This window comes from Colius striatus, chromosome 1 (genome assembly GCF_028858725.1).
Source record: "Colius striatus isolate bColStr4 chromosome 1, bColStr4.1.hap1, whole genome shotgun sequence".
Classification (NCBI taxonomy): Eukaryota; Metazoa; Chordata; class Aves; order Coliiformes; family Coliidae; genus Colius; species Colius striatus.
The window spans coordinates 54,219,137-54,242,598 of record NC_084759.1 but is presented as its reverse complement, the minus strand read 5'-3'; the positions used below and the strand labels follow the sequence as shown (position 1 = coordinate 54,242,598).

At 43.7% G+C, this 23,462-nt stretch overlaps 1 protein-coding gene across 1 annotated transcript in view; it reads right to left on the bottom strand.

Moving 5' to 3' along the window:
• The window catches only part of PCCA (propionyl-CoA carboxylase subunit alpha), a 283,334-nt gene extending 267,847 nt beyond the window's left edge, over positions 1-15,487 (bottom strand). The window contains exons 1-4 of the mRNA XM_061996271.1: positions 15,405-15,487; positions 4,929-5,006; positions 1,245-1,292; positions 1,082-1,150 (exon numbers count right to left, since the gene is read on the bottom strand). Coding sequence (XP_061852255.1) covers positions 1,082-1,150; positions 1,245-1,292; positions 4,929-5,006; positions 15,405-15,467 — 258 coding nt within the window. The 5' untranslated portion in view covers positions 15,468-15,487. The remainder of the gene's footprint in view (positions 1-1,081; positions 1,151-1,244; positions 1,293-4,928; positions 5,007-15,404) is intronic.
• Positions 15,488-23,462: the final 7,975 nt, after the last annotated feature.

Here is a 23,462-nt window from a genome sequence, read left to right as displayed (position 1 = left end):
ATCTTTATGAACTGTTACATGAATGGATTTCGGAGATACCAGCTTGGATTTCCTTTCTCTTATGAACTACTACAAATTAAAGACCCTATTTGTATTTTAAAGCTGAGACAGCACTGTAGATTGAAGCAGAGTACACACATTTTCAATTTCCTCTTTGTAATGCATTATTTGTACTCCCATCCCTAAGGTAATGAGTTGTGCTTTTTCCTGTGTTCTTACTCCCTTGTGTTCTTCAGTCTTGGTTTTTACTTACTACTTTCAGATTACTTCAGTCTCCTGCTCCATAGCGGAGTTCACACAATAAAATCATCCAAACACACTGGAGAGAAGACTAACTCATTTTCTCAAGTTTGTTACAGACCAGTGAAAGAATATTGGGGTTTTTTTAACAGCTCTTTAGTCTGTTTTTAAGAATGAATCCATGCCAGTGAACAAGGTTGTGCAGTGCTGCTAAACAGAAAATCCATTTACTCTAACAGCAGATACTATATACATAAGATGAAATACAAGTACTCATCAGCATCCTTCAGTTTGACTAGAGTGATCATAGCTCATACAGAATAGTTTGTATTCATATCCACTTGACTTCCAAAAGAATTAGAATTTACCATGATGGCTGACACCCATCCATTAAGAATTCATTTCACAGTCCATTGATCATCCACAGCTACTACACTCTCCCAGTTATATCTACCAGTTAAAATCCAGACCAAGTATACTCTTCATTCATTCACCCCAGAAACAATTGCTTAGCATGGAAATCCAGCAGTTGGACATTTGTCCTATCAGAAAAATCAGTCCCTTGCTCTGCCTACAGCTTATTTATATGAACTGAGCTTGTCATGTAGGAAAAGCATCACAAAAAGAGTCAAGACAAAACTCCCAATAGTTCCCACCTTTCACTCAACATCAACCATGCTTCAGTTTCTCAATGAGCATATGGAGTAAAAAGGACATATACAAAGAAACTTCATAAGTGCCAATGTGCCCACCATGGTAATTGACAAGCCTGCACAACAGCTGCAAGCCTTGTAAAATTACTAAGAATCACAGCTACCATTTGAAATCACATAGTACTTACAGCGTTGGCGTCAACGTCGCTGTGTATGGCAACTGTTTTAATCCCCATCTTCTTACATGTTTTGATGACCTATCATATAAGAAGTGACTATTGTCAATATTTAAAATACCAATAGTTTAGGAATTCATTACAAAAAAGAAAAAACTTCAGATTATATACTTACTCGGCATGCAATCTCTCCCCTGTTGGCAATAAGGAGTTTCTCAAAAGTCTGAAGAGAAAAGACCAATAAGAATCTTGAGATGAGCAAAACACAATTTTTCTCCCTCCAGAAACCACTATTCTATTCTCTTCCACTTCAACTAAAACCCTGGTTTATCCACGAGCGTGTAACTCTGAGCTCACCTACTATTAAAAGTGTTCCATCAATTTAACAATGATGACAGAGAACAAACAGTATTCTATATTAGATCTACCTTGCATATACACAGTTGAGAAAAAGGTGTTGACATCCTGGCTTGTATCAGAAACAGTGTGACCAGCAGGACCAGGGAAGTGATTGTACTTGGCACTGGTGAGGTCACACCCCAAATACTGTGTCCAATTCTGGGCCCCTCACTACAAGGGATGCTGGAGCATGTCCAGAGACAGGCAACAAAGCCAGTAAAGGGTCTAGAGAATGAGTCTTATGAGTGGCTAACAGAGATGGAGTTATTTAGCCTGGAGAAGAGGAGGCTGAGGAAAGACATGATCACTCTCTACAACTGCCTGAAGGGGAGCTGTAGTGAGATGGGAGTCTGTCTCTTCTCTCCAGTAATAAATGATAGGACAAGAGGAAATGGGCTCAAGTTGCACCAAGGGAGGTTTAGAGTAGAAATGACAAAAAAGTTTTCACCAAGAAAGTTATTAAGCATTGGAACAGACTGCCCAGGGAGGTGGTGGAGTCACCATCCCTGGAGATATTCAAAAGACGCATAGATGAGGTGCTGAGGGATATGGTTTAGCAATGGGCTTGGCAGCATGAGGTTAGTGGTTGGACTCAACCTTAAAGGTCTTTTCCAACTGTAATGACTCTATGATCCATACCAGCATTCACTGGATCTTCTTACTATGCAGAAACTGGAACTCAAAAGCTCTAAGAGCCAGTCAAGTCCAGAGAAATATCCTGGCAGGTAATATGGTCAGTGCCTCTAACCAGCACAGATAATTTGGAATACAACACTCATATTTTATGGAAGGCTTCTCCGAGCCATTCCAATCATAAGAAAGAAAAGTTACAAAGTTCCTCTTTATCTAGGGCACTGAGGATGAGAGATCAACACTTTCACCCTGTACAGCCATGCTTGCTGAACTGTGCCAACTTTGGCCCTGCTGGTAGCTGAACCTGGCAAAATCCTGCATTGCTATCATGACACTTACACACTCAACACCAGTGAGCAACCAAAGTGCAACAGAACACTAAATCAAATGTAGCACACCCCTGAAATTCACCATCATCTTTCACTCTGAAGTGCACTTAATGCTGTAAATACATATTCTTATCGTGCCTGTAAGAAGGGGATAACAAGCCATCAGGAGTCAATAAGCCTTACACTCCAAACAAAAACTTCCCATGATGAAAGTGAGTGGTGGAGAAACGGAGTTTCTAAGCACAGAAACTCACTGATGAGAGTAAGGGTTAGTGCTGTCACTGGCCTTGCTTCCAAATACACAGATGCACTTTGATACTTCACCTGCTTGGTTGTAAACAGACTGCCGCTGAAAGGGACAACCCTGCTTTGCACATCTACCCCCACTGCTTTCCATGCATCAGACCTAGCAGGGATCAAGCTCCAGGACACATCAGCTCACCACAGTAATCGAACAGGCCTACTCTGTCTCCCACGCTTCAAATCAAAAAACAGGACAGGGAACCAGCAGGACTCTCCCCTTCAGGGGCAGCCGGCAGTCACACCAGATTAGGTTTATCAAACTACCTTAAGACATTCAATAGCTATTCTCCCTCCCCTACACCAAACGGGCAGTTTTCACAGGAAATGGGGAGAGAGGAACTATTGCCACTGCAACAACAAAACTGTTTGCTGCCCTTGAATCACTAGTTAATTTTGGGAGGGGAAGACGGGTGTAAGAGGAGAGGAAGGAGCACTGTAAAATCCAATTAGGAACTGCTATTGACAGACTAGGACATATACAGTTTGCTCCCCTACTCTAAACAGACATACTCAAGGTGCCCTTGAATAAATTTACTTCTTCGAAGTCAGAGCTGAGCAAGTAACACATGACCAGTTTAAAACTACTACCATGCGATAGCATACAGAAACTAAGTGATAAAACCCTCCAGGTAAGACCTTGCAGCAAGCTTACATGGTAAATTCAACCAGATCAGCTGAGAGCTACACGCACACTCCACTTAAAAACTGGATCTTAAACATCCTTAAGCAAGCCTAAACATCAGGTGTACAAATACTGTAAGAACACCACAGGTGCTAACAATTTGTTTGGAACATCTTTTATCTGGAGATCCAGCTTAAAATCCAGTGAAAAAACTTGACAGCTTTTCAACATGCTCACATAAATTGTTCCTGAATCAAAATGTCAGCTTTCTAGGTAGTCAAAGCTTTTTAGGTATATAGACTTGAAAGGGAATTAAAAAAAAGCTCTCAAATACTTGTCATTTGGAAGTTTAATTACTTAAGTACTTCATCAGCTGGGTATTTAAGAGTTGTTTCACTAATCAAGCATTGTCACAGTGCAAGACAAGACTCTCAGTACCAACATGTTAAGATTATCTGACATGATTGTGGAATTAGAAAATTTAAATGAAAGATACTAACTGGAGGAGACTGAACTCTTGTCCCTGCTGTTAGAGACAAGTCTCAAGTCCAGTACACACAAAAAACAGTCCTTCGAAGCTACTTTGAAGTAACATGTAGCATTACTTTATGTCATTTCCACTAATTAGCTTTAAAACATCCCATTTAAAAGTCTTGTCCATTACAAAGATAGTGGAAGGGTCAGTGAATGGAAAAAGCAGAAAAGAGCTTAAACTAACTGTAGTAGTCATTGACTGGAATGATACAGCTCCTAGTTAAGATAAATATCCAGTTATATCATCTGAACATAACTATGTCTTTAGAAAAGAAAGGTGAATTTCAAGAATATAGATTTCTTCAGAAAAAAATGAATGGTAGGTAAACCACCATTCTAGGTATATTTTGTTTTTTCCCCTATTTCCCTCCTGGTTAAATTGGTTCTACATCAGTATACAGGGGCAAGTTTATCAGCCTTGAATTGTCAGCGTTCTTGCCCTTCAATAGCATATCTTCAGCCATGTTACTCTTCTAAATGTGTTACTTTAGAGGCCATGCCAAGCCAACCTCCCACAAGAAAAGTTTTTCTTGGCTTGTAAGCATAAATTCAGTCCCACAATGAGGATTTACTATTCTTTGCAGGTCTTAAAGGCCTATCTCTATCCAAGCTCTAAAGTTCTAACCCCTGTGTCAGATCATCTAACAAACATACTGCCATTATTACCTGCTTTTGTTTCTATTAAAGGCTTTTGGCTAGTCTAGCACACAGATGTTTTAACAGGTCTATACCTGCCATATCATGCAAAATATTTATAGGTGTTTCATAATTATAACATGTTCAGGCCAGTATGCATCTTTCCCAAGCTCAGAATCACTTAATCTTTTAAGGTATGTATCTGAAGAAGTATCCAATCTTGACAAGTATAATGCAAAGCAACTTCCTTTATGGCTTAAAAAAAAGGAAGAAAAACGTGTTATTAAACCAGTGACCATACACAGGTTATACTAGAACTACCACTGTTAGTAGCAGCAAAAGATAGCTCTAAAAGTCAAAAGCAATACAGGGTTAAAGAGAAAACATGCAGCATACTACTTACCTTTTCATTTGGATCATACATAGATGAATACAGTTTATGTGAAGTTATAAGGCACCATCTTGAACACAGTGTTTCGCACTACAGAAGAAAGAGGGAATTAAATGGTTTTCTACTGCTAAAGTATTCCAGTAAGATTAAACAGTTCATATACTGACATCTTGAGGAAGCTCTTTCATATCCTTCCATTCCCCTACCAAGTGGATGAAGGTTTATAAACATCTGCCCTCCCCCAAACACACACCCAACAAACAGTAACACAAAACAATTTGGAAGCTCTAGATACAAAGTCATTAATTTTTGTACAAACAATTTTTAATAAACTCTCTACTATACCATCATCTTCTTTTACAAGAAATACAAACCAGCAAGTTCTCAAAAGAGCTCGTGTGTATGTGTCAGTACACACTAGGGATGGTGAAAGGCCTCCGCTGCTAGGGAACAGAGCAGGTAATGAACAAGGCAAGCACAGAGAGGAAAAGCAGAAGAGACTTTAGATGCTACTTCAGCTCTAAGTCTCCCCTACCACAGACCTGACAGTAGTTTAAGGTAAAAAGCCCTTTTTCTCCTTTTCTCCAATACTTCTGCTCCGAACCAACTTCTACAAAGACAGCTCCCATAGTGTAACAATTTTGCATGATGTGAGGGAGAAGTAGAATACAGGGGGCATTTCAAAAAGAGAACATAATAGATAATATAACAGATTTGCAAGTGTATTGAGAAGGAGATTCAGACAGGTACTTCTCAAGTAAGTCAATTCACAACACAATAGCAGTTAGTTACCCATAAATAAAAATAATCAGCCAGATAAGTGATCCCACACTGAAGTTGCATCAATACAGACAGCTCCATAGAACCACGCTTCCTCATCCAGTTAGAATCAAAAAGACTCTAAAAAGCCATACTACTGAATATTGTCTAGTAAGAAGCACAGAACAGCAGCAATTGACAAATGCCAGAGCTCAGAATTTATCCAAAATAACTGTTTTCAGAAGCTGCAGAAATCTGAAAGTAGAAAGTAAAGGCTCTCCTGAGAGAAGACTGAAAAAGACAAAAAAAAGACTACACTGTAGGAAAACTAAGGAAGTATATGTTCATAAAGAGGTTAATTAGAGAATTCAGCTACCTCTTCCACAATAGTAGTGAACATAAAATTATCAATTTTCCAATTATCTGATGTTTACTGTAAGCCCATACTGGCTCTGAAGTACCAGGCTGGCAGTACATGAACACCCCCTATACAGCACTCCAGCCTGATCTAGGTTAAATATACTTTCCATCTGCACAACAAAAAGCAGAAACCAGTCCAGGATTAGGAAGGTATAGTGGGTTTGTGTGGCCAAGTTTTGGTAGTGGGGGGCTACAGAGGTGGCTTCTTTAAAATAAACATAGCTGCTAGAAGCTTCCCCTGTATCTGACAGGGCCAGTGCCAAGTGCCAGTAAGCTCTTAGATGGACTTGTCACTGACCAAGGCTGAGCCAATTAGCAATGGAGGTAATGCCTCTGTGAATAACATATTGGAGAAGAGGAAGAAGTTGCTGTGCAGAGGCAAAACTGCATCAGCAGCGGGGAATTAGGTGACCTCTCCAGACACCAAGATCAGTGGAGAAGGAGGGGAAAAAAGTGCCCTGGCACTATAAAGGAGATTCCCTTGCAGTGCATGGTGCAGTTCATGGTGATGCAGGCTCTGCCTCTGCAGCCATGGAGGCCACAGAGGAGCAAAGATCCAACTGTAGCCTGGAAAGACCCCACACTAGAGCAGGTGGATGCCTGAGGGAGGCTGTGACCCCATTGGAAGCCCACTCTGCTGAAGCAAGTTTCTAGCAGGACCTGGGAACCTGTGGAGAGAGGAGCACACACTGGACCAGGTCTACTGTCAGGACTTGTGATCCTGTGAGGGGATCCATGCTGGAGCAGTCTGTTCCTGAAGCACTGTTTCCCCCGTGGACAAGACCCACATTGCAGCAACCCATGAAGAACTCTAGTCCACGGGAAGGACTCAGGTTGCAGAAGTTTGTGGAAGACTGTCTCCCATGGGAGGGATCCCACACTGTAGCAGCGGGAAGTGTGAGGAGTCCTCCCCAGGAGAGGAAGGGGCAGCAAGGTCCATCTGTGATGAATTGACCATAACCCCCTCCCATACCCCTGCACCACTGGGAGGGAAGAAGTGGAAACTTGGGAAGAAGGATGGGGTGGGAGGAGGTGCTTTACAATTTGGTTTTGTTTCTCGTTTCCCTGCTCCATTTTGATTAGTTATTAATAAACCAAACTATTTCTCCCCAAGTTGAGTCTGTTTTGCCTGTGACACTAAATGCTGAGTGATCTCGCTGTTCTTAACTCACAAATCTCTTGTTATATTTCTCCTGTCCAGTAAGAGAAGGACTGATACAATTTGGCGAGCAGCCAGGGTTAAACCACCACAGAAAGGCATCATATTTGTAAAGCAGCTCATAAAACATTATAGAGAAAAAATATATATTTCAATACAAGCCCTGTGGCACAGAACTAAAGGAATGCTTAGAACACACTACATGCCAGCTCAGACCAAGCTTCATGAGTAGAAAACTGCTGCAGCTTCACAAACCACTTAGATGTCAATCATTAGCAGCAGACATGGCACATACTGTCTCAAGTCATCCAAATAAACTTAATTCTTCTGAAACAATTCAGACATTAATTATTCTGGACCCAGAACCAGTGGAAAGCAGCTGTTCCACCCCATTTCACATGCTGGGTTCTCTCACATTCAGTTTTTTGGTTTGGTGGAGGTTTTTGCCTTCCCCCCTCTCAACTTCACTCTCCAAAAATAAAATCCAGAATAACAACCTAAAATACACATAATTTGATGTGTGTCAGCCCATCCAGCAACGAAGCACCACACAGCCACTTGCTCGCCCCCCCCCCACACACACACACTCCCCACAATGGAAAGGTGGAGGTCTCAGCAAGATGGGAGAAGGTAATGAAGGGGCTTGTGTATCAAGATAAGAACAGAGAAGGCTTGTTCCCCAGTTATTGTTCCAGGGAAAACAGACTCGACTACTCAACTTAGGGAAGAAAGCAAAAACAGCTTAATCTACTATGAATTAGAAACAGAACAGACAGAAAGCAAAAACAGAGCAGGATGATGAGGAAAAACACAACCAGTGCTTTAAGATCGCCTTCTCCCATCTCTCCCCCTCTTCCCAGTCCCGGCTCCCTGGTCCTGTTATCTCTGCCTCCTCCCCCTCCACAGTGCAGGTTACAGGGAACACGGGTTGTGGTCACTCACTCACAGATAGTTTCTGCCACTTCCTCCTCAGAGCAGGAGGACTCCTCCCATTCTCCACCTGCTCCAATGCAGGTCCTTCCCACGGGATACAGTCCCTAACAAACCTCTCTGGTGTGAGTCCTTCCCTGGGGCTGCAGCTCCTCAGACTCCTCCAGCGCAGGTCTCCTCCACGGCAGCACAACTCCAGGCACGTTCTGCTCCAACACTGCCTCCCCACAGAGTCCCAGGTCCTACAGGCACAGAATCCCCCCTCTGCCCTGGGGTCCTCCACAAGCTGCCAGAAGATCTCAGCTGCACCATTGCCCTCCGTGGGTGTCAAGGTAACAGCTGCTGTCTCACCAGAGAATGCAGAGGTGGGGGTCTCTGGTCCAGCACACCTCCTGCTCTCTTCCCTCACTGACCTTGGGATCTCCACAGTCACTTCTCTCTCATCTTACTCCTTTCACCACCTCCCAGAAAGAACAACCCTCTTTTTCTGGCTTCTCCTCAAAAAAGTGATTGAGGAGATGCCCAGTTGGCTCAGTCCCAGAAGTGGATCTGACAGAGCCAGGGAAAGTCTTGAGTAATTTCTTACAGAAGCCACCCACTACAGTCCCTCCCCCATTACCAGAAACAACTACACACAGATACATGACGATGTGCTAGAATCAAAATCACCAAAGGTTTCTTCCTTTTGCAGGTGTATATTATTCTTCATCTAAGGATGTGATGGCATAGGCCATTTCAGGTATTGAAGAGGGAAGATGCAACTAAGGACAAAATTCTGCCTGCTGCAACCACAGCTACCAGCTGGTCACCACCCCAAGTCTACAGCAGGACTATTACACCTTCAGCAACTATATTGTGATCAAGATCCTACCAGAGGGCAGGGTAAGGACAGCTACAGCAGAAGCAGTGGAGTATACTCTCCTGCTCCAGAGTACATGCAGTTAAGCAGCTTGAATCCCTCTCCTCTCAAACATTATTGACAGAAGTGCTTGTGGGACCACAAATAGTCTGAGGAAGGTCATACAGGACACACACGCACACAAAAATCAACTCCACAGAGTTAATATTATTCATTGAAGAATGCGCTTGTTAGGGGTCAATGGGGCTAATCTAAATACTTGCAGTTAGCTGGGGAAGGAGCAGGAAAGGGAGGAAAAGTTTCTAAACAACTCTTATACAAAGCTAGTTTTGAATGCATACGAGAAGCCAGAAAAGCTCTGCCACAGATGCACATGTGGAGACTGGAAGGAAAGGCTATGAGCGAAAAATTAGTTGGCATTAAGTTTCAGAATCTTAGCCATGTGCTGACTTGAAAAAAAGCCTTGTTCAAACTTTCTATACAGGAAGAGTAAAGTTATCAAGCAATTAAAAAAAATGGAAAAGCGTTAAACCACACTCAAGTTTGATTTTACGTTACAGAACTTGATAGATTTCATGTAAATATTTTGTAATAGCCTAACCTAATTATGCATCTATGTCTAAAAACTTAACTACTCTTTTCACACACTCTAGAATCACTCAGAGAACTAGGTTCAGCCCCGAATTGAATGCATGTGGGGTAATTTCCTAAAACAAATCAAGCACATTGCTCAACTCAGAAGTGAAATTCCAATTCTTAATTCACAGCTTTGGAAAGAGGGGGTTGAGTGGGTTTATCATCTGTACTGATATACAGTAAAGTTGAAGAGCTTGCTTAATCTAGAATTCACGTCAAGAAAAGTCTCTTTAGAGGTCTGGTCCAAGACACTACAAGCAACTGAGTAACTACTTAAACAGACCTGCTGTAAATAATGTGTAACTAGGGCCACAAAAGAGCACTGCTGAATTGCCACCTCCAGATCTACAGCTAATCAGATGCTACCTACCCCTGGGCTCCCAAGCTACAGCATTAAAAGCTACACCAAAACCCCCAAAGAGCTCTCCAACCACCAACCCTGCCAAGCCAATTCTAACCCTCAAGCTACAATAATTGGCTGCCGCCTCAAAACCACACATGCTCTAGGTATTATACCTTACAATAAAATTTCCTCAGAACCAAGCCGAGGGAGTTCAGCTTGATCTAGCAACTTGTTTATATCTTCCAAAACCAGGAAAGTATATCACAGAATGGCAGGGGCAGAAAAGCGGTGAGACCCAGTGCGGCCCTAAGAACCTCTTCAGGTGATTTAAGGATACAGAATACAACAGCAAAGTAGAAAATTAACTTGGTATTTAGAAGTGTGTGTGTTCACATGCGTGTTTAAGTTTTAGAAGTCCCTCACTGAGGGAAGAAATATCCCTGTCATAGTGCTCATCTGGTAAATAACTCATGGATTCAGAACTTCCTCAGCAGAAAAAGGTCTCAGTGTTGACACAGAGATGCGGACTTCCACGTTTCGTGCAGGAAAAGCATCATATACCAACATTTGCTTTAATTAGTCCAATCTGGGAAGGAATGTATATTTTAGCATTACTGGAAAATACAGGAAGTAATGCTTAATAGTTGCACCTAGAGTAGCATACTGATTTTCACTAGCCATAAATTCTACCTCTTCCACCTTTTGCTAGCAATCCTAAGAATTTTCACCCTAAGCTTTCAGAGATCCAAGTTTAAGATAACACAAAAATAACCTCTTCAAACTTGCAGTGTGTTTTCCATTTGCTAGAAATATTTGAGTAATTCTAAACGTTAAAAAAAATATTTTTTCTATATTTTTCTACACAGCAACTCTTCCCAAGTCTTGTATTATGCCAGCTTGACATCCTAATACTCTGTTTATGGCCATCTAGGTATAGATTATGTATAAAGCATACACAAAGCAGATGCCTTCACGTGTCTGCAAGGATTTTAGTCTATAAGGCTGAAAATCATAGAATCATAGAATCATAGAATGGTAGGGGTTGGAAGGGACCTTTAGAGATCATCTAGTCCAACCTTCCTGCAGAAACAGGTTCGCCTAGATCAGGCTGCATAGGAATGTGTCCAGGCGGGTTTTGAAAACCTCCAAGGAAGGAGCCTCCACAACCCCTCTGGGCAGCCTGTGCCAGGGCTCCCTCACCTGAACAGTAACATAGTTTTCTCTTATGTTTAAATGGCATTTTTTGTGTTCCAGCTTCATGCCACTACCCCTTGTTCTGTTGCTAGATATCATAGAAAAAAGGAATGTCCCAACCTTCTGACACCCACCATTTAGATATTTGTAAATATTAATAAGATCCCCCCTCAGTCCCCTCTTCTCCAGACTAAACAGCCCCAGTTCCCACAGCATTTCCCCATATGAAAGATGTTCCATTCCCCTAATCATCTTGGTGGCCCTGTGCTGGACTCTCTCCAGAAGTTCCCTGTCCCTCTTGAGCTGAGGAGCCCAGAACTGGACACGGGACTCCAGATGAGGCCTCATCAGGCAGAGCAGAGGGGGAGAAGAACCTCCCTTGACCTGCTGGCTACACTCTTCTTGATGCAACATATTAACACAAGATTGTACAAATCTTGTAAACAGGAAGGTAAACATAATGCTTTTGTATTTTTCTTCTCCAGTGAAGCACTTGCCCTTCCTTTGTACTCTCTCAGAGTGATGAACAGCCAAGCACTTGTAACTATAAGCAGATTCTCCTGAAGCCAATTGTAGCAAAGATTAAGTACTAGGTTCTGTAAGGTATAGTACACTATCAATGACAACTCCTTCACTCTTACCAGGTTTGAAAACCAACATGGAAAAGAAAAAAGTAATCCAGTTTTTATATTTGCCAACACAGCAAACAAATGACAAACAAGGAAGCACCCATCCACTTATAGTTTTGGGTTTAGCTTTTTTTCTAGACTAAGTCATTCCTTCACCCAAGCACCTTCTCCCTTGTGCCAGTCTCAAAAGTCTGTACAGTCACATAAGCAAACCAGACCAGGGAATATATCCAGCTGAGAATACACCTACAAGGAATGGGAAAAAAATGTGTTCTCAGCCAGATGTCAGTCCAGCTTATGCACTTAGATATCCAAGCAGAAGTGCTGTCACAAGCTGGAGGGAGTCAGAAGTCCAAAAAGGAATGGCCTGTGATCAAGACCTAGCAGAAAGCTGGAATGGTTTATTATGGGAGCAGCTTGACAGCCAGGCTAGTGCTTCTGAAACAGATTATAGTCCCGTAACAATCGTATAGGAAACATCAAAGCAAGTTTGGGACAGACAAAAAAAACCCCAAGAAAATTCACACACACAAATAGTGTTTCAGAATAAGACAGATTTATTTATTTATTTATTTACTCAATGCAAATTTAACTTATTCTTCCAGAACTAAGATTTTCCCACAGTAGATGGCACAGCATGCTTTGCCTGCAGAACCCTTCTCCTGGCAGCAAGGAGAAAACCAGAAATCTCCACCTGTAGTATGCTTTAAGAATGGTCTTCAGTACCAAAAGCTGTAGTTCACATACTAGAAACAATCACTGAACTCCAAAAGTTTAGGGCTGCATTCATTTCCCCAGACTGATGACCATTTTAACTTCCTTCCTTAATGGCAGACTATGCCATTTTTGCTGTCCCATCAGCCTAATGTTTCTGTGCACATAAACAAGAGGGTAAAAAAAACCCCAAACAACCCACCACATTTCCCTGGAATAATAGCATACTAAAAACAAGGTCACAGAAGAAAGCAAGGAGCTCTCACTGTACAGGTAACTTCCATGACTTATAAGTTGCTAGCCATGCACCCACCACTTTTGAGGGCACACATAGCAGATAAGCTTTCCATACATCTAGTTCAATGGTTCAAAAGCTGATTAACACTGATAAAAATCGATATCAGCAGCTTACTCTTTATTTCATGATATGTTTAATGCAAAACAAAGTGATAAATAGTCTGACAGTTCCCTCAGAAGTTTCAAGACTGAAATGTCAAAAGTCATCTCTCATCCTTATTCTGTAACTACAGCTACCTTTCAACATCAGACTTTCTCCCAGCTCCAGAAGTGCAAAGTGCTCGAAGAGAAATATTGTACTCTAAACAGAGCCAGTTCTGCATAAAAGCTAAATAGAAGTGCTAAGCATTAGATCAGAAAGACAGTAATTAGCTGAATCCTCAGCTCAGTGTTTTCACACTGTCTTCTTTTTGCACTATATTGATTCCCATAAGAGGGGAAAAAAGTTAAAGACAACTCACTAGCTACTAGCACTTGCAAAAAAATGTAAGCATATTAAAGTCTGAAGATATCGATTACACCATTTGCCTATGTTAGCAAAATATAAAGTAACCTATGATAGTAATTCCCATGCAAATTCATTTTATTAAATGTTTTCCAATATACTGATGCCTTGAAGATGACTTCCATACACAGATATTAAAGGCTCTAAATCACTTCAGTTTACACACATCACAAGTACTATTAAGTAGCTACAAAATTACTTTGGTTCACAAAGGTATCACTAATGTATCATTTCTACGGTGTTTACACTAACATACTCAGACCCTTGAGATGTCAGAAGGAAGGAGACAAAGTAGGCCTTTTACAAGGAGGCTCCAAAGGACTAACGTCAAACTCTTTGACTATTTAATGGGAAGAGAAAAAAAATCTTCCCCATCTATACAGATGTACATGTATACGGCTACCAAAAATAAATTCTTCAAACAGCTTGGGCTCTCTGTTAATCCTAAATTGATTCCAACCAAACTTATTTTCCTTTGCTTCTCAAGAAGCTTCTCCTGTGTACACCTTCACAGTAAATCAGGTTTACTATGCATATTTCCTAAGGAAAAAATACTTGGGGATAAAGTAAATCCTTTTTCCCCCCCCCCTCTCTTTAACCCCTGCTCAAAATGGCCTGCCCACATAAATCACCTCTTTTATCCCTAAAGACATATGAGAATTCTTAACTGTATTGTTAAGAGGGTTTCTCTCTAGAAATATAACCATCTGACACCCTCAATGGTACACTGAGTAAGAATCTTCTGGAAGTCATTCCACTCTACCAGAACTGGTAGGCCTCCCCAGATGTTCTCCTTTTCAGGGAATATATATATATATATGCTTCCCACTGTAAGCAATTGGAGGTATTTTTCACCACCTTCCCCCATATACAAGCCAGTGCCATTAAACTGTTACAGAACACCAGACTAAATGGTGTTTGCACTAGATGATCTCTAGATATTCAGTCCAACTCCAACTATTCTATGAACATCGTGTGCTAATGCTTCTTATCCTAAGTAATCTCCTCTTTCTTTTAACACAATAGTGTTCAAGCAGCAACAGAGAAGAAAACATAGTAACTGCCTCAGTGACATTATTGTCAAAGCAACAAGGCCTTCTAGAAGTTTAAACTCTTCATCAAAAAAATAAACTGTTAGTATAGTTCTGCAATAAGTTTATTACATTTTCATGAAAAAAAGAATTAAAAAAAAACCCCACAGTCATGCTTTAAGTGTCAGCTGAAAGGTCCATAAGTACCTGAGGCAAAGGGAGAGGGGGGGAAGGGGCTATTAAGTTTTACAAACCAGTAGCCTTCTTCTATGAGCCAAGATTTTGCTACTAAAAATGGTATAAAACAACAGATTACCCAAGTTTTTATAAGCTGCTACCTAGCAGAGGGGAAGGTCGGCAGTAAACAGACAGCTGCACATAACCTTCTCCAGCAGCATAAAATTAAGATAGAAACAGAAGAAAACTCCACTCCTATCAACACGCAGATGGGTTAGGCTCCACGGAATAGAGCCTTGAGTGGCGCCGACACTCAGCCACCAAGCCCGGGACCCGGCTCCCAGAGCTCCACGGGAGCCGCCGCCACCTTCCAGCCGGCTACCGCGGACCTCCGGGCGGCCGGAGGCGCGCCGCGCCGGCCCCACTGCCACGGGGGGGACAAACGGGCGACCAACTCCCGGCTCCCTGCCAGGCCGGCATCGGCCCCCTGGGAGCCCAAGGCGCAGCACCCCCTCCTCCCCTTCCACCTGGTGACCTGTCACAGCCGCAACAACGCGGCCGCACACATACGCTTCCCTACTGCCCCTCACCCAGCCAAGGACAATCCCTTCCGCAGCCCTCTTCAGGGCACACGCCACTCACCCCGCAGCCCCACACGGGGAGACAGCATCTGCCCGAAGACCCCATCCTCAGCCCATCACCGAGAGGGGGACCCGCCCCGGCCCTTATACACAGGGGTACCCTCAACGGAGAGTGGCCCCGCAGCTCAGCGACCGGCACCGCGCAGGGAAGGGAGACACGAGAGATGAAATCAGGCTCCCAGCTCGGCTCTTACCTTCAGCAGCGCACAGAACTCCCGCCGACTGACCGCAGCCCTCCAGCGCAGCGCCGCCGCCATGTCTATCGCCGAAGCGGCCGCCCCTGCCCGGCCGCCCTTTCACCCGCGGCACCGGGGGGCCGGGCCGCCCGGAGCCAATCAGAGCAGCCGCCGCGGGTGCGGGGCGGGGCGCGGGGGTCGCGGCCGCCGCCGGCGTGGCCGCCGGGCGGGAGCGTGCAGGCCGGCGGCGCTGGCCCCTGCGCACCGCCCCGCCCCCCGCACACCCCCCCCCCCCCCGCACACGCCCCCCGCACACGCCTCCCCCGGGGCGCGCGTGGCGGCTGCGCGTGAGCGTGCGTCCCCGGGGCTGCAGCGGCGCGGGGAGCGGGGCGAGTGCCCGCGGAAGGGTTCTGTCGCCTCGGTGCCGACCTGCTTCGGGTCGTGCATGTATAGATGGCTTTATACGCGCGGGCTTGCGTGGGGAACTTGGGTCCGTCTGTGCGTGAGGGCCGTAAGGGCTTGCGCGTAGAGGTGCACAGGTATAGGGCGATTTGCAACTCTCCTTCTGTTAAGAGTTACATCACTGTGGGGAAAGGATTCCTCCACCCTTTGTTTTTCCCTGGGGAAAAGGCGTAACTGTGCCAGCAGAGTTGATCCAAGCTCCGGCACTATAAAATGCAAGGTTGGCATGAGGAAGTGATACTAATCCTATGTTTCCAAGCACCCGCAGGAACTACTTGGTGCTCCACTCCCTGGCAGACAAAACCGCAACTTGACTTCTTCCATCATGACACGTGCAGCTAGGCTCAGGTTTTCTGCTGCAGGTACCCAGCATCTCAGCTGATGGAGGTGCCACAACAGTGACAATCCCTGGAAACACTACAGGAGTTTGAGCATGAAGAGAGTGCATGTGAGTGGCATCACCATTACCATCTAAGACTTTAGCTGAAGTACAGCAGAGGCATAAAACTGCCTGCAACACCGTAGTACAGAAAAGATGTCAACCAAGATGTTCAAGTCAGTTTTCACAAGGCAAAGGAAATGCATAAACATGCAACAGAAACAACCCAATGCTGGTCTGACTTTTGCTACTCATTTGAGAGGAAAGGGAGAGACGTGATTTTGAATACCTTTGGCATGCAGAACAAACCAGCCCAGTGGTCTCCTTTGTCACAGCTTTCAGCTCTTTTCAGTTTGAACCTAAGTACTGATACAAAGAGTTTAAAGAGTGATGGCAAAACCAATAAAACTAGACCAATTTTTTCAGTATTATGTGCAAATGCAAGTAGAAACTTGCATTCCATTGAGGGGACCATGGAGTTTGCAATTCACCCTAGATATGCTTTGCCACAGGATCCCAATAGGGCACGATCACAAAAACATGTATATATCTCCATGGGGAAAATTACATCCATATGTGCCATATATATAATTCAATTAGGAATAAATCCCTCAGATTTTAGACACAAGCTAGGTCTTCAAGCAGGATAAGAGGACATTTCCTGTACAGCTAGATGATTTTGTAACTGCAGTAACTATTGTTAGAGAGGCCTTAACCAGAGTACATTGCTCCCTCAACTCACATGTTACATCAACTCTTCCCTTTTTATCCTCCTTTTTTTATAGTCCTTGGTAATTTCCCTGCAGTGAGAACATTCATTCTGCAGTGAGAACCAGGATAATCTGGAACAACAGGCCTATTCCCATGACACAGGCACTGGAGGAGGAGAAAATACTGCTGGCCAACTGAGTTCGTCTAAACCTGGGTATTTGCATAGGACTCTAGCTGCATGGTCCCCTCTGTGGAAGCCATACTTGCATTTGCACATAATACTAAAAAAATTGGCCTAGTTTTATTGGTTTTGCCATCATCTTTTAAACTATATCAGTACTTAGGTTCAAACCAAAAAGAGGTGAAAGCTGTGACAGAGAACACTGGGCTGGTTTCTGCTGCATGCCGAAGGTATTCAAAATTGCTTCTCTCCCTTTCCTCTCAGGTGAATAGCATAAGTCAAACTAGCATTGGGTTGCCTCTGTTGCATGTTTATGTATTTATTCTGCTGTATTAACAATGCCTATGGCTGCACAGGTGGGAACAATGCAAGAAAACTGTTCTTAACTTGTCTAGAAGAGGTCACCGAGTCTGCAATTGATAGTCACAAGCAGACACCACAGATTTTTTCTCTGTACATGCAGGGAGTCTTGAAAGTAAGAGAAACCAAGAACAGAAGGGAGGTACAGACTCCATTGTCCTTCACTGCAGGCTCTGTGGTAGATAGATTAGATGCACAGAGATACACACCACAACATCATGTTATTGCATTAGAAAAATACCCTGAGGCACTTGACGTCAGTTCCTCCTGCATGCATAAAACAGTCACATGGCATCACCAGAGTGTTTCTTTGCCTTTACAGAAGAGATTCTGTTTGGAGGCCCGGGTTGAAGGATCGGCAGCCACCTACAGAGGCTCATCAAAGGAAACCCCCTACAGCTGCAAAGGGAAACTGGCTGGGATTACACAGAGACACAGCTGCAAAGAGAAACTTCACAGCCAGCTGGGTGCATAAAGAGCTTGATACAGTGAGAAATGGCCTCATGCAAGCCCCTTTCCAACTGAAGCTAAGACTCCTCGCATATGGACAGACTGGGAAAAAATACTCAAGAATGTTAATTTTTTCCCATTTGCCCGTGAAGTTTTCTGCTTTTAGTATGACTTGATTTTGACAGAAAGATTTTGCTAACTTTTTTTTTTTTTGCTTATTCTATATTGAAGTGGGTACTGCACTTGAAATATAAAATTTTGTTTCTGTAAGGAAAGGAAGATAACTAATAGATAGAGATTATACACAATTACTACAGAATATTTTTTAATAAAAAAACAACAAGGAGAGGTTAACATACATTACCACGACTAAAAAAAAATGAAGATTAACAAAAAAGAATTTGAAAACATAAAATCTCTGGAATAATTAAATGATATATGAGCTTGGATAAAAACAAAGACCCTAGTTCTGCATCTAGAATGCCATAAATCTCAATATACACCCCCATCTCAGTTACTAAAGCGATTAAAAGGCACAAAATTAAGCAGGTTTACAAGAAACTGGAACACTGGCAACTTATTCTCTCATTAAATTGAAGAGATTCTGGGGAATCTGTGGCTTTAAATGCTGAGAATTTCCTCAATCCCTTCATTACAGGATAAAGTTGTATGATTTCTGTAGCTTGACTTCTAACATAACTCCAAGTTTAGATAGGAATCTTAAGTTGTTGTATCGTTACTTAACTTTTAAAGTATAATGCAGGGAGAAAACTAGAGTAATTTTAATCCTTCTACCTTTATCTAATAAGGAATATATTGTATCAGGTTTATAGAATTTGAAATGCATTATGCACAAAAGTCTGTGCCTGAAGAACTCAAAGCTGGAAAAACTCTTTGAAGTATCTCTTATATATTCTGTAAACAGCCTTTGCTTCTATCAGCATTCTTCTCGACACGCTGCAAGAGACAGAAATTCAGCCTTAGAGTCAGTCAATATCTCTATACATCTCTCTGCTAAGTACCTACAGAAAAATCTTGACTGTGAGGAAGGATCCTTCATGTCAGATTCATCTAAGAGAGTCAAGAGTTGGAGGCCAGGGGGTTTTCAGGCTTCTCAGAGAAACCTCAAAGCCCAATCATATACACTGGGAAGCTAGGATCAGGTCCAAGGTACCAGATCCCTTTTCTGTCTTAGCTTGATTTCAACCCCACAGCCAGCTGCACAGGCTTTGGGAATTGTTGGGGCTCCCCAAGGGTGAAAGGAACACCTTTCCCCTTCTAAGCCTCCTCAAAGGTGACCATACCACATACACACATGCTTCAGGGGTGGATTGAACCTTATTTTTGCCTCCTGGCCTCAGGAGTGGTTTTAAGCCCATGCATACCATGTGGCCTCCATTCTCCAGAAACATGAACCCCTCAGTCAACATTAATCACATTCCCCAGCCATCAGGTCTCCTCATTAAAGTCCTGAGTATCCCTGGTGTCAGATGCTCCTCAGAGGCAACTCAAACACCCCTAGCCCATTCTTGGCTTCATCCACTACCAGGCTTCAGGGCTGGCTTAAACCCCAAGACAGATTGGCTTGCTGTGAGACATTGTGATCCCCTTGGCCTCCAGGGACAAGGTGGCTCTCTACACCTATACAGAGGTGCCTTCAAGGCTCCTTTGAGACAGCCTCGATCACCCCAGCTGTTGAGACTGCTCAGGGAGGGCTTGAAATCCCCAGGTCTCTATGGTTTCTCATAGGTGTCACCTTAGACTCTCTGACCACCAGCCTACAGTGCTCCCTTGCATGAAGCAATTCCTCACCCCAGCTTCCTAGGCCCCTCACGGACATCCTGAGCTTCTGGCCTCAGGGGTGCCTTGATCCCCATCCCAGGGATGCCTGCTCTGACCTTGATTTCACCCCTGCACGGCCATTTAAAATCCACCAGAGAAACTGGATTCCCCTCCCCATCTTATCTCCAGGATGGCTTAACAACCCCTAAGCTCTGGCCTGAGCTTAAATGGACATCCTGGGCTATGAGCTGAGGATGGGGGTGGAGGCCTCAGGTGAGGCTGCTCAGGGCCATTAAGGCCTCTTTATGCACTCAGTGTCCCAACACCCTGGCAAAACTGCTCCCTGCCATGCAGGTCTGATTAGGGAAGCATACAGGAGCTTCCACATTAGCAGTGTGAGAGTCTTTTTGTATTGGAGACCATGTCTGGCTTCCTCTGGTCGATTTGAATCAGATGCAGCTTTTAACTTTTTGACATCCTCAGGATGTCAAAAGCCTGTTGACAGAAACATGATGTAAAAAGTAGGAGTTAAGCACCACATGCCCCAGAGCTAACTGGGGTCTGCATAGAGTCTGTGGTAAGGAAAGCAGGTCAAGGCTAGGAAGCAGAGCATTGCAAGCATCTCCTGAGTTGCAGCCCTAAATGGCAGTAGTTATCAAGGAGGGCATATGCACATTTCAGGAAGTCATCACACTCAGATGTGATGAAGTGATACCACTTAATGAAATTTCTTATGAGATTAGCAGAGGAGTCACAACTGCTTTGACACCTCGGAGTGATGTCTCTGTGGGAGTTGTGGTTTTCCTGTGACTTCATGGACTTGAAGGGTTCTGCAGCACTGCATCAAAGTGGCAGAGGTCCAGACAACTGGAGAGAGTTCTTCAAGGAGGAAAAAGCTGAGAATGTGTAATTCACAGAGTGCAAAAGAACGAAAAAAATGTATTCCAAGGTAGCCTGAAGGTAAATACAACCCCAAAGAAATAGTGAGACTTGTGTGCTGGGAAGAACTCAGATTGCACCAATGTAAAGCTCTTACTTCTTCCTCAAGAACCTTGGGGTCAAGAATATTTCAGAACCAGGTGAGCACGATGGCTCCACAGGTCTGAGCAAATATAAACTCACACTGTTGTTCACTCCATTGCACAGAGATTGTCTTAGAGACTTGCTGATGAACTCTTGGAGTTGTTACACCTCCAGGACCAAGGAGGAGTCAGCACAATTACACAGTCACTAGGATTGCTGCTCAACACCTGTATGATGGCTCCAAAGGTTCTACATGGCTGGAGGGACATCTGTCCAGGAACCGAGGAAATTACTTCTAAAATCAGGGAGATCTGGAGCACTTACTGTGTCTGAGGCACATTAAAAAACTCCAGTACCTAGACAAAAATTTTTCTTGAGCCTCTTCTCTGGCATTATTCACATGCAATGACAATGAGCTCGGCTAGTGGTTTGAAATTTACTGCCTGCTTGTAATGTGAGTACAGTTTTAAACTGCTTTGGATCCTTTCTAAGGCATTAAGAGTAACTCCAAAGATTAAAAACAAATTTGTAACTACTTTCATTAACAGAAAATCATGTTGTCAGGACTAACAAAGATTTGCGCAATGGCTGTCTGGGCTGTCAGGCCCTAACAGAGGCTTAGTAAATTTCTGATGTAATATTTACTGCCTGAAGGTTCACTGCTCAGTAAACAGAATGGTACATTTAAATTTAAGATCGGTTTTAGAATTTGCTACTCCTGGCTAATGAAGATGGTGGAGCTAAATAATTTTTTGGGGGATTCCAGCCATGGCAAGAAAGCTTGGAACAGAGAGAGGTAAGTTGGTTTGTCGAGAGGAAAATAAGCTTTCTTCTTGGATATGTAGAGCAACCATCCATCTGAGTACAGAGGTGGAAATGAAACACTGAAGGAGGAAGAGAACAGGCCTGAGAGAAAGTATCTGCTCAGATCTGTTCCTGATAGTGGCACAGAACTGGCAATAGAAACAGTCTCTGGTGAGCCACAGCTGTAACAGCAAAGACATATGTTCTTACCCATCTCCTGGTTTCTGCTGGAAGCAGTGGGAATTTCAAACTTCTGAAAAGGATTTTGAGAAGCCTGAATCTCAAAGTCAAGCAGAACATTCATTTAGTTACAGCTGTCTGACACAAAAGAGTCTCGATTGTATGGATTATTCTATCCTATTTTCAGTATCTTCTGTATGTGGTGTGACATATGACACACAGATGATAATCCTCATACCAAGCATGAGGATAATCTTGGCTGGTCCCCACTTGCCCATGAAGGCTATTTAAGCCCCCTAAGTCTTTACAGCTTTACTCTAGTATCAATTTCTCAATGTGCATGGTTTTATATTCCTGCTTGGATCCAGTGATGACAAGGGAGGACAATGCATTCACCATATGGTGCTAGAAAGCGCTGGATTTTGGCAGTTCAAAGGACAGTGAAGTTAACAAAGACCAGATTTTGAGGTGTTGATTTCAGGAGCACCTAAACACAAATAAAATGTTAAACACTGAGGGAAGAGCACCACCACTACTTCTTGCTCTCTCTGCCTCTGACCCAGAGAGGTGGCTGAGGAAGGCTATACTGAGATCAAAGGCCCTAACTGTCCTGGTCAGCCTCACCACCCACACACCACCAGCCCATGGATCCCATTTCAGCTCAGATCTGGGTCATCAGGCCTAATCTGAGCTGCTCATTCCTGAACTATTGTTCAGATTTCCTGGATTGACCTCAGACCCAACTCATGATCTTGTCTCTGCCTGATGATGGTTGGACTGTTAACAGGATCTGCTGCTGTCATCACCGCACTAGCCTGTTGTGAAACTGCCTTACCTGGATTGTGGCCACCCTTGGCTACTGGCTTCCATGATCCCTGAAGGTTTGTCCCATTTTTCATGTCTCCCCTCCTGAAGCCTCACCACCCAAACTGCCAACACATTGCCTTTCCAGCAGTCATAGTGCCAAGTCAACCGGAGTACCAAGTGAATTTCATTTTGAGCAGACTGTAACGCAGTTTGGGAGAGGTATTAATACCTCACTATCTGACCAGTCTACAGATCCGAAGAACACCCCTGGGAACCAGCTGGATTAGCCAAAATCAGAACTTTTCAAACCCAGGGTCTTGTGGGGTACGAGGTCACACCATGACGGTAGGGAAGGCTGTGCTGCACCCATAAGCCCTGATTGCCCTTATCGCACTCACTTGGGACGTCAACCCACACCTTCTGCCCATGCTCAGGAGACCCATTTCAGCCCATTTGCTCTTTTGAACTGCATCATCCTTCTGCACATGCCCAATCCTATTCCCTGCTGCTCCTGAGTTGCTTGGATTTCCTGGATTGACCTCAAACTTTGAATTGTAGAATAATTTAGGTTGGAAAAGACCATTAAAATCAGAGTCCAGCCATTAACCTAGCTTATTGTCCAGCAACAAGCTGGTAGGTTAATGTCGAACCATCAACCTAGCTGACTTGTTACATTGCTTTTGTCCAAAGATTGCTGGACTGATGATGGGCTGTGGTTACCACAACCCTTGCTCTGTTCCCTCTGCCCAGTCATGGTGGGCTTGTACTCTAACAGTGAGGGCACAGCCTTGTCTATGCTATAGTCACCCTCAGCTTACCTTGTGATTGCTCCTCTCTGACAGGCTGTAAGGACTGTAGGAGAAAGGAAGGTCCTTCATGGGATGACTGGGAAAGAGAGAGAGAGGTCTGGGAAAGGTGACATTCTGTAGCCATTGAT